General features: G+C 36.4%; 1 protein-coding gene across 1 annotated transcript; it reads right to left on the bottom strand.

Annotated features, from left to right (window-relative positions):
- On the bottom strand, positions 1-9291 carry LOC145254704 (protein fem-1 homolog C-like). Its single transcript, XM_080113372.1, has 2 exons — positions 9186-9291; positions 1-3618 (listed from the first exon to the last, which is right to left on the bottom strand). Exon 2 carries the CDS (start codon positions 3616-3618, stop codon positions 1879-1881), a length of 1740 nt encoding a protein of 579 aa, XP_079969498.1. The 5' UTR covers positions 9186-9291; the 3' UTR covers positions 1-1878.
- Positions 9292-11535: the final 2244 nt, after the last annotated feature.

The following is an 11535-nucleotide window of genomic DNA, read 5'->3' as shown; positions in this document are numbered from 1 at the left end:
TTTGGGAATTTCGATTGTTATATGTGCTCTCCGCTTATCTCGGCATTGTTTTCAGTCGTCCTGGACTTCTCCACTGAAGCAGATTCAGAAGATCGGTGGTTATAGATTGCATAATCCTTGCTTCAATTATACGCGTTATAGGGAGTATCCATCGTCTCGATACTGAACCGAAGCATCGAGCATGTAATGTTGAGCAAATCAAATTTGTAATTTACAATATCAAAATCGTTTGGAAAATGAGGTCGCTTATGATTTGTTTAGAATATCATTTAGTTCCTGAGGAGTACTATATCATCAGCGAGGATAAGTGCTTCTAGGTGTTCGCCATCAAAAATGGGCAGGATAATGTCAGGCATCACAAGACAGAAAGAAACATCTGGATTCACCAAAAACAAACATCAATACTGCCAAAAACATCCAAACACAGATGGGCTGGGCACGTAGCCAGACAACATAATAGATGGTCCATGAGGGCAACGAATGGACACCTTATGAACATATGAGGTCAAAAAGAAGACTAAGAAGGAGACGGAGGAACGATCCGATACAACACATAGGTATTGCTCGGGACAGTTAGATAAAAAAAGCCTTGAGGATTTACGAAATTACAACTGTTAGCAGGTAAAGACAGACAAGATGTTGAAATAGGAAGACTTTAAAAATTCCTATACACTCACAGGAGAAAGAATGAGTTTTAGTATTAATAGATGTATTTAAAATTCATAAAAATATATTCGTTCATATAGCTAATATGATTGACCTTTAGTAAATAGAAAAAAACATGAAGTCATTTCCGAATTTTATTTAAAAAGTAATGCTACGCAATTAAAAATATGGTCCGGAAAATAAATCTCCGGCCACGAGCAGCAAGTTAAATTAAAGTATTTGTCAGAGCAAAGCACGGTTGAAAATATCTTCGATATTTTCTTTAAAAATAATTAAGAGAAAAAAATGACCACTACACTAGTTTTCGTTGTGAAACAAAAACAATCTGGATAATTTTTAAGTTTTAAAAGGTTTCGGACAAAAATATAAATTTGCGTTGGAAAAAATACAGTTTGAATTCATGAAAACAATTCAAAATGTGGTGCTCTCGCAACTAATGAGAAATTCCGCTTTATAAGAAAAAAGTAAAATTAGATTAATGAACTAGTATTTTAGAAAATAGAATATACATTTAGTATACGAAGAGAGGTATGCAAAAGGTAAAGTTAATTTTAGTAAATTAAAATTACTTGATCTAATATAGTTAAAGTTGTTTACCAGTTTTACAGAAACCAACACTTAGAATAGTTCTAATATATTCAAGAGAACTGTAAACAAAATCAAAATTAAACACTTCATTACGAACTAACGTTGCGAAAGGAGTTCAGTGCCAAGATGGTAAATAGAAAAAAAAATGGCGGAAAAGTGTGCAGTAGAAATAAGATTTTACAAGTATTGTGTTGGATTAAAAACGGATTTTTGTTTATGTAAAGTATGAAAAACTATTAGATAAGTCGAAATATATTCCGCCAATAAGAAATTAAACTGAATTTCACAAAAACGAAAACGGTGAAATTTGACGGAATATAACGTTGCAGCAAATGTTGAATAAACAGTGTGAAGTTAGAAATAAACTCTTTGATGTGTATTTTGCAGATACAAACAGGAGTATATATTGTTTGGAGACGACTGACTTTACTGATAAGTGGTTTCTGAGGTGAATATTTGATATACTGAAATCAAAATTCCAAACGTAGCCTTATAGTTTTAAATGGAGCAACTTAATTAGTACGGATGTTTGTTAAAGTTTACAAATTTCGGGGCAGCTTCTACCAGCTGGTGGAAGCAAAACTGATTTTTCTTTTGATCTTATAGAGAACACATCCATTATGGTCAGTGCAATGCTATAAACGAAACAAGTTGTGTAGGATATTCATCTGGGATGTGTACATTATTTAGTACAATGACCTGCGCAGCCAGACATTTTAAAGAAATGAAATTGAAAGGAGTACTAATAATGCCATTTGAAACAAGTCTCTTAAGTGGGATTTCTCCGCAATTATTAACCGAATCAATATGAGCTCCTACGTTTAATAACAAGTCTAACACACTTAAAATATAATTTTTATCCCCATTTAAGAGAGAGACCATGTGCATCGCGGTATTTCCTCCGTCGTCCTTGCAATGGACATCAGAGCAACTTATAATGTATCTGATAACGTGATATTCATATCTTTCGCTAATCGACAGATGAAGTAGCGTTGTTGGGCAAGGCTCAGAATACCAATCCACCAGCTCAATAATAATACTCTTCACCCAAATTTCCTCATATTCAGGCCGAATGAAGAGGGATACAGTATGAAGTACACGTCTCATAAGACGAATATAAAGAAGCCGATAAAATTGGCCCTGCCGACCGAGTAACATTTTCCAGTTTTGCATCTGCATAAAATCAATAATATTTCCCACATTCACTAGATGGTAGTCACTTTCCCTGGGGTCACAACTAAAATGATGGTGTAACAAGGTCTCCATGATAGGACCCACTATACCCGCCGGGGGAACGAACCTTCTACCATAAAGAGAGGGAAAACCATCCAGTATTGCCAGTATTTGTATCGCTTTCGGCAAGTTGTCCTGAATTGACTGATGCCTAGCAGCACGTTCAAACGCATCATATAGAACCGAACTCGATATAGAAAGCAAACGCTGAAAGACTATCAATGCCTGGACACGAATTTCTTCTTCACGATCCTCCAACCCGTCAAGTTGTTCTTCGGAAGTAAACTCGAAGCCCAGATCACTATGTCCATTCTCAAATTTATCCGCAATGCCAGAGAAATGTTCGGTTCGAATCCTGATTGCTTTGCGCCAATGTCGCAGACCTTCCACCAAGTAGGAGTAAAATATTATCAATTTCGCCCCGCAAAACTCCAGAGCCTCCATATGATCTTTTAAAGAGAATACTCTATAATTTATCAAGAAGTGCTCTGCATCGCGATGCCCATTCAAAATGGCTACACTCAATGCGTTCTCGTCAGCGGAATTCGTTAATTTTGGGAAAACGCCATCTGCTAGTAAACCTTTTAATCTATCTACATTTCCAGACGCCGCCGCTATTAAGGGATCTGCATTTTGTATAGACATATTGTTAAATATGGTACATAAATTCCGGATATTTACACTGCGGTTCCTGGATACCCTTTCATTCATGCAATTCATGAGGATCGTTACTATAGAAAAATATTTTTTCTTGGAAGCGCGCCGAACACAAGATGTTGCCTCGCATTTGTCATCAGCGACAACGCCACGTCTTATCAACAGATTAAGCATACGAAGGTCCTGGTTATCGATAGCGATTCGCAGTGGCGATGACTGGGAATAGTCACACGCATCAGCTTCACATTCGTCCACAAGATATTTCACAATGTCTCTGAATCCAAGTTTACAAGCATGTCCGACAAGGGTTTGTCGGTTCACCTTCTGCATCACAATCAATTGACGATGACGTATCGTCAATGGATCAAGCTGCGCGCGTATCTCATAGATGTTGTTGCATTTAATAAGGTCGTATATGAAATAATTGTCGAGCATGTTGTATTGGGGCCCGGCATTTTCCAAACCACTTGCCATCTGCAAAAGAAATAGTTCAATAAGTATTTTAAAATATTTACATAATTTGTTTTGTTAGTCTATCGGAAAACACCGGAAAGTAAAACAGGCGAATATTATTGCGACTATTATAATGCTCGGTTATTGGTATCGGTAGGATATCAGAAAGAAATGTTAGCAAGGGGATATAGTTGAAATATTTTCATGTAATTTTCTTCCTTCGAAGGTTGTAACGTTAGTTGGTTGTTTTACGGCATATCCGCCCTTTTCAGGTTATTTATTGCCGAATCCAATGATTCGGAAGAAAATTTTTAATAGAATTTATTTTCAAGTCGGTTTCTATTAAACCCATAGTGTGGACCCTAACAGGTACTATCACTCCGGTAGAGAGTGAACCTGAGGGGAATGGAAATTAAAGGGTGGCTCCACACTCCCCAAAGCCGGGCCTCACCATCGGATATTGTTTAAGGCCATATCCAGGACCTATAACGTTGTGTATGGGACAGCAAAACCAGCTGCCAACATTGCCTTGATTTTATAGAGTTGCAGTTGGCTTTGTTTTTTTTACCTTTTCCGCATTAGTATTGCAGGTTTTTACCTGTCTAATTACTATCCTTTAATCACTTCTTTACTCTGTTTGCCTACTGCGTCTAATTTTTTATTCCTAGTGCTTGTTCAATATTTTTATTGTGCCTACCCCCACCCGGTCAATGCTAATCTATATATATCTATATCTAAAAGGCAAAATGTGTGTGCCAATTTCGTGCATGTCTCGGAAAGGATTTTCTCGCACACGCTCCCTGGGGGTGGGGTTACTATCGCTTACAAAGTGTTTATATAGGTCCTAGATAATATCTACGATTTTACAAAGCATGTAGCGTATAGATTTATTTATATTGACTTTTACAAAATTGCTATTTTGGCTTCTCGCGTGTTGATTAGGCTTCGTATAAAAAGCGAAACACATTCAAAGTTAACTTCTCGGCATTGCGCAATGAAACGTCCAGAAGCAATCAGCTTGGATCAATGTTGTATATCAGACAATTGCTATTCAATCTGAACAATTTGGAGCTGGTTTCCCCCTCCAACGTTTGTTGGGGGGGGAGTCAAATTTGGGTAAACAAACGCAGCTAAAGTTAACTGCGCTACTTGTATTTGACCTTAATTAGGTCAAATGGAAGCAGCAGAGTTAACTTATTGCGGCCTCCTGTTTTTAATACTTCAATAAATAAATTCAAACGTATCTGTTGTATGTCGTAGTGGCCCAATGGTTAACGTCGCATGGTTATTTTTTCACATTTTAATTTACAACTTTGCCTCAAGGGTTCGATCTTCATACTCACCTACCAAAACTTTATTTACCCCCCCCCCCCCCGGAGTTTGGATTTACACAAAACCACACCTCAAAACAGCCAGGCATCGTCGGGTATCCCCGCCAGTCTATATATAAAAGCGAAAATGTTAGTGTGTGCACTTTTTCTGTATGTCGGCTCACTTAATTTTATATGCTGTCTAAATAATAATATCTACGATTTAAATATTGAGGTCGCGTCTATCTTTAATTTGCTCGACTTTTACTCGCTATTTTAGATTTTTTTCGATCGCCGCGTGTTGATTAGGCTGTTTCGTATAAAAGAGAAACTAATTCGAAACTGGCATTAGAAAGCAATCAGCTTTGATCAATGTGGAGTTCTTTTTTATGGGAGCTGGTTTCCACCCAATATCTTGGAGAAACCAGCCAAAGTTGGTTAAAAAAAAATAAATAAATAAAGTCGTCCACTTCTATTTGACTTCATTAAAAATCCGCCCCGGAGTACAAATTAACTCTGCTCTTCATATTTGATCTCATTAAGTCATTAAGTGCGGGCACCTGTCAATTCTGTTTCTACTAAAATTCAAACGTGTTTCAGTAACTATTTCTTGCTGGCCGAGTGGTTAACGTGTCACGTTTATTTTCACACTATTTTCAAACTTCCCCTCAGGACTTCGGGTTCGATCCTACCTACCAACATTTTTTAACCGCCCTCCGCCGACAAAAACACCCGGGCAACGATATTTTTAGAGGTTTCAACATTGTTTCTTTTTATATAAGAGGGTTATTCCGCGTATTGTTTGGATTTAAACCCCCTACCAGTATAATATAAATACGAAATCTATAATCAAAATATAGATAAGTGTATTTTACGACCGGGCAATGCCGAGGGGCCTGCTAGTACATGAGGCACGTATATACACAAGAAATGTAGATACACGGATATAGATATTGGCTATCCAGCATTCTCAAAATTCCGGAGATTTCGATTTCCGTGTTTTATGTAACAATCTGGTTTACCTCATAATATTTCGCCAGTATCAATCTAGGCTGGTTAGTTGCTTTTACGGCATATCAACCCTTTCTAGGTTATTTAATGCCGAATCCGGTGATTTTGAAAAATTTTAATCGAATATTTTTTTTTTGCAAGTAGGTTTCTATTTAACCCATACTTGGGACCCTAACAGGTACTACCACTCCGGGTCAGAGTGGGCCAGGGATCACTGGCAATTAAAGGGTGGCTCCACCCCAAAGCCCGCAAGCTGGGTGGGGCCTCACCATCGCATATAGTTTAAGGTCATATCCAGGACAATCAATCTAGCACCATTAATGAGTATTATGAGTGAATTGTATCCAGTAATTCACATTACAAACCACAAATAATCCACATCTTTAAAGCAGAAATAGGCAGACTTAGCGAAGTTCAATTTGAAATGAAAAGAGTTAGATTAAAATAACTTCCAGCTTTAGAGCTGAACCGTTCAGGTGTAAAGACAAGCATTTAAGCATTAAGCTAATCTTGACGCAAGTCGAAAAAGGACATTCTGCCAGTAAAACTAAATATGAAACAAGCACGCTACTCAAACTGAAATATCTTAAATCATTAGAGAAAGTTAAATATGCAGCATACTGACGAGTTTTAAAGTGAAAATCTATTTAAGTAGAGTGTAACCCGGATATAAGAGATTCACCCTATCTCTACAACTTATATTAAGATATCCGGATTATACTGCATTTGAAAGCATTTTGTATTAGCCTATTCTCCGAGTTTTTCCTCGATGTTTCGGCCGATGTAATCTCCGGCGTTCAGGTGCATTCACACTGAATGCTATTAGAAAATATTTAGTTTTCGCTTACACCATAGCTGTTAGAGATTCAAACGCAAATAACGCAATATTTTTAAATCGGCGTCCATTCCATTCTTTTATGCAAGTTCGAGGTCTAATTATAGTTCAAACAATCCAAATATATAAGCATTTCTGACTATTCACAAGCAGAATTAATGCACTGGAATAGGGTCAGAGGTTACATCGGCCGAAACGTTGAGAACAAACCAAATGGGTATAGACCAAACAATCAAAATAAAATTTATCAATGCTCTCATGTATATATATATATATATATATATATATATATATATATATATATATATATATATATATATAAGCCCGGTTCGTGTTCTTATTCTTGAAAATGGAAAATATCTCCTTTGGGACTCATTCCAGTTTCTCGGCCGGTCTCCACTTCAGGATATTGCTTCCTTCAGCAATGGGAATAATTGGCTTATTTTCAGTTACCCGAGACTCCCCACACCTGTATTCTAATGTAAATCCAACTAACCTTAGTTTTGTTTCGGTTAAGTCACATTCAGTTCTAGTAATGTAGAAGTTTCGTTTTAGTTCATATTACAAAATTATGGCCTCTTATCCTTGTCGACCGACCGGTATTATGCATATTTACATTTATGAAGACTCGTCTCCAAAAGGGTAAGTTATATAGAAGTATTCGTCAGCCGCCATGAGCTGAAAAATAAAACAGTGATATGCTGCTGTCATAGCCCTGGTTATCAAATAGCTATTGTAATTTGGTTAGACGAAATACATGTGCTTTAAAATTTTATGAGAGAATTTCCAAAAATAAGGCCTATTATTTCTATCTGAATAGATCATATCTCAATTTGCATGCTTATCCTGAGGATATTAATTCAGGACCTGACAGTTTCAAAGTAGTCTTCGTTTCGTAGTTTTTCCTTTCAGCGTTTTCGTAACAATTCTGACCTTTTTAAATCTTACCAGAAGATTTAAATTTAACACATCAAATATTAAAATTATATGCGAGGAGAACTACACTTAACGATATACGTTGAAAAGGCTCCTATTTTTCCGCCAGAATGGATCAATTGATATTTCAAACTGCATTGTTAGGAGTGAACGCGTATTTATGACATGAAAGTTTCATATTTCAGGCCGATATTGACGGTACATAAAGCAACATCTTTGAGATGCTTATCGAATTTCTTCATGCAGAAAAATTCTAACCGAACGTTCACCGTCGACAGATGAATATTTACATGTGGATGCAACGGAGTTCAACACTTAGGATACGGGTTCAATTTTAGAATGGAGTGAGATGAAAGACGACATCTCCGAACTTTTGAGAATAGTAGCGACAGAAAATACATTTTAGAATAAGAGCTCGCTGGTAAAAAAAAGACAGTCTTCGTTATGGTTTTAGTTTAAGAAATGTCTTTTTCGCAGAACCCTCGTAGTACATTCCCCATTGTAGTGCCGAAATACTCGAGAAAAAATACTCGTAACATGTCATAGTTTTAGAAATTTACAGTCCCTTTTGTTTTTTGGTTTTTTTTTTTTTTTGCTCTGGAAATTTACCTGTTTTGTATGTAAAATTGCTTAAAATTTTACAAACGTTCAGCCATGTGGGGAATTTTAAATAGCTTAGGCCCACAGAGTGAATGAGGTATTATGGCGAGTGATAAACTAGCCCAGGGAGTAGATAAAGTGAAGGACCCCACCCCATATTTTGGCTTCATGCCACATTGTTCAAAGAACGCCCCCCCATTCTTTAGAACATTTTAAAGTATTGTACAATAGAAAAAAAACAGTCCAGCTTAGTAATGTTCGAAATCCAACCAGCGTTTACCGATGAAGGATTTCGGCAGATATAAACAGATTTATAGAGTGTTTAAAGAAATAATACTGGCATGTTTAATCCTTAGTTCAATTTCACTGTCACATTTAGGAGACAGAAAATGCAACTTACGTTTCATCGAAATTTACAATAAGATATTTTTGTATACGTATTAAAATATTGGTGCTAATACACTTACTGACCGCGCTATTTTAAATCGTATTTCCAAGTTTAAAGTTTTCCTTCAATTGTAAGGTTAAAGTACAGAATAGGTACAAAAGACCCTTCCCTATTGTTAAGGACTCTTTAAATAACATTTCAGCACAGATCAATAAGTGCATGAGCACAGGAATATTTTATGTAGATAACAAATAAAGACGAGTTCGAAATGGATGATTGTAAAAGCAGAGAAATTTAACGAAGGATCAACATTTTTCGCTTGTAAGTAAAAACGTTGCCACAAATTTAACATTAGAGGCAAGTCTTCGTTTCAGATAACTAAAGTAATCAGAATGTAAATGCTTCGTAAATTCGTCTCAACAATTTTCTTGTAAATTATTTATAGAATAAGGGCTTTTAGGCTGATAATAACGAGTTAACTGCAAAACAATATCTTTTTCACCGTTACCTTTTCTTGCCAGCTCTCTTTCCTTCTCCCTCCCGTGCTTAGTATTTCGATAACGTTTTTTTCATTTTATACTCCTGTAGGTAGCTCGTCAAATTTGCATATGCCTTTACACAGTCAGCAAATAACATTACTACATGTTAAAAATTACATTAGAGGAGTTCAAACCAAATCATGGTTCATATTTCGGTAAAAACTGCGTGAGAGGTTCGCGCCCGGGAGCCGTACGTAAGTATTGACTATGTAGGCGTATTTAGTCTATTGAAATAATAATTAAAAAAAAAACATTCTCTAGTGCATATTGGATGATATTAGTTTTGCTCTTCTTTTTTGCATTTGTATTTCGGCTTACTTTAAAATTTTGCTAGGGTATTATAACTAGGGTTATGGCAACACCATGTTCTTTTCATTTTTTTGACTCTCGAGTGTGCGGTGTCTTGTATGCTTTTATGTATAGTGACGGGGTTCTTAGTTGATGAACTGTGTCTAACTCTGTCGTGTATATACTTGAGAGTCAAAACAATAAGAATCTGCTGTTGTTATAACCCTAATTATGACACTTTTTAGAGTCTTTCTTTTTGTGATCACCTGAATTTCCGTTTAACATAACGTTAAGTTTTAGTGACTTGCCTTCGTAAGTTTGAAAGCTGTCTGGTTAAAATATTCTAATCTTCAACTTGTAGACTGACAGGGCATATCGTCACTTGGATGTAAAGAACTACTCTTTGGGACCATGCCTAGGAAAGATTAACAATATATTGGTTTAAACTTCTGGATATCAGTACAGTCAGGGAAACTTGTAGCAAGAAAGGAATTCCAAGTACTAGCTGTTGGAAAAAAAGAATTTATTATAGTACTAGCGGGGGTACCCGGCGTTGCCCGAGTGTTTGTTTCCGGGACGGGGGGGGAGTTTTAAAAAATGTTATGGAAGGTAAGTAGGAAGGAACAAACAAACCCGGAGTTATGAGTAAAAGTAGGAAAATAAAGTGTGAAAAAAAACAAACATCTGCAACGTTAACAGTTCGGCCACCAAGAAAAGTCCATTCCAGTTGTTTAGGAAAAAAAAAACAAAAAAAAAACGACTACGGTAGGTCGGCGCGAACGTGAAAATATAATGTGAATTGTCCAGCACGCTAACCACTACGCCACAGAGCACTGCAGCTTAGTTTAGTGATTTTAAATAACTTCACATGCAAGAACTACGAAGCCAAACCGGTGTTCTCTTCTCAACTGTTCCTTGTGAACGATCCCCAAACGGTGTTAAGTGGTGGCAGGGGGAGGAGGAATTTATTAGAGAGAAAATATTTTACCACTTCCATTGATCTTAACCGATTTTGGCCGTGACTTCTCAGCAGAAAAAGTATAGAAATCTAAGATTATCGAGGAATTTGAGAAATAATTAGCCTATAACACACCTCAGATATTGTTCTGCCGTTTGTGCATATTATATTTGCATGAAATATCTTGATTTTTAATCCTATTAATGTCAAAATCAGACGGGAAAAAATGAGTTCATTTTATTTAAATAGAGATAAAGCTTTCTGGCATTTAGGGACCTCAACATTGAAGGGAGGTATTTGGTTGCTAAGCAGGTTTGTCGAGATATGTATGTCGAGGGTGCTATTCGACATAAATAGGTGGCTGAAGGGGCGTCTTCTAATTTTTAAAGGAGAACAACAGCCCTACTAGCATTAAACGTCACGATCTATTAACTACCAGATTTTACTGAAGACTACAATCTGGTGACCATTTTCCAAGGATTCTGGTATTGTCTTAGATTTCTGTGAATCGGTTATATCCTTGAGCATGTAACACTACGTTGCATCATCAGCAAAATGTACCCATCTCAGATACAATGTTATAAAATAAGTCGTTAATGAATATCAGGGAAAATAACGATTAACACCATACAACGTACGGCACTGATTAAAAAAAAAACTGAAATATAGAAATTCCTCAAGTAAGGAAAGCAGACTACAGAACAAAGAAACGCTAACCTACATGTAACTACTTGAAAGAACCAGAAATATCGACAACAAATTAAATCAATCGCATTTTTTCACTATAAAAATGACGTCATCGTCGCTGGTTCACAGTCTAGTGAACGGATCAGTTATTTTAATAACCAAACCAAAACAAACAATTATAATCGTCATTTGTTTTCCTAAAGGGGGAAAAAATAATTAAAAAAAACATAAAAGGCGAATTTTTTTTTTACACAGTGATCACCACTTATTAAGGCCCGAAAGCAACTCAGGGATAAGGGTTATTGCAAGTACATTACGTTAGTGTCGAGATTTGATGAAGTGTTTACTTAAGGGGGCGGTTCATTAGGAATTTGTTAACGTTGGAC

Source organism: Euprymna scolopes, chromosome 30 (genome assembly GCF_053919585.1).
Source record: "Euprymna scolopes isolate OS-2025 chromosome 30, ASM5391958v1, whole genome shotgun sequence".
NCBI lineage: Eukaryota > Metazoa > Mollusca > Cephalopoda > Sepiida > Sepiolidae > Euprymna > Euprymna scolopes.
This window is presented reverse-complemented; position numbering and strand designations above follow the sequence as displayed.

Coding starts and splice junctions, on each gene's coding strand:
- LOC145254704 (XM_080113372.1), bottom strand. CDS start 3,618: ATGGCAAGTGGTTTGGAAAATGCCGGGCCCCAATACAACATGCTCGAC.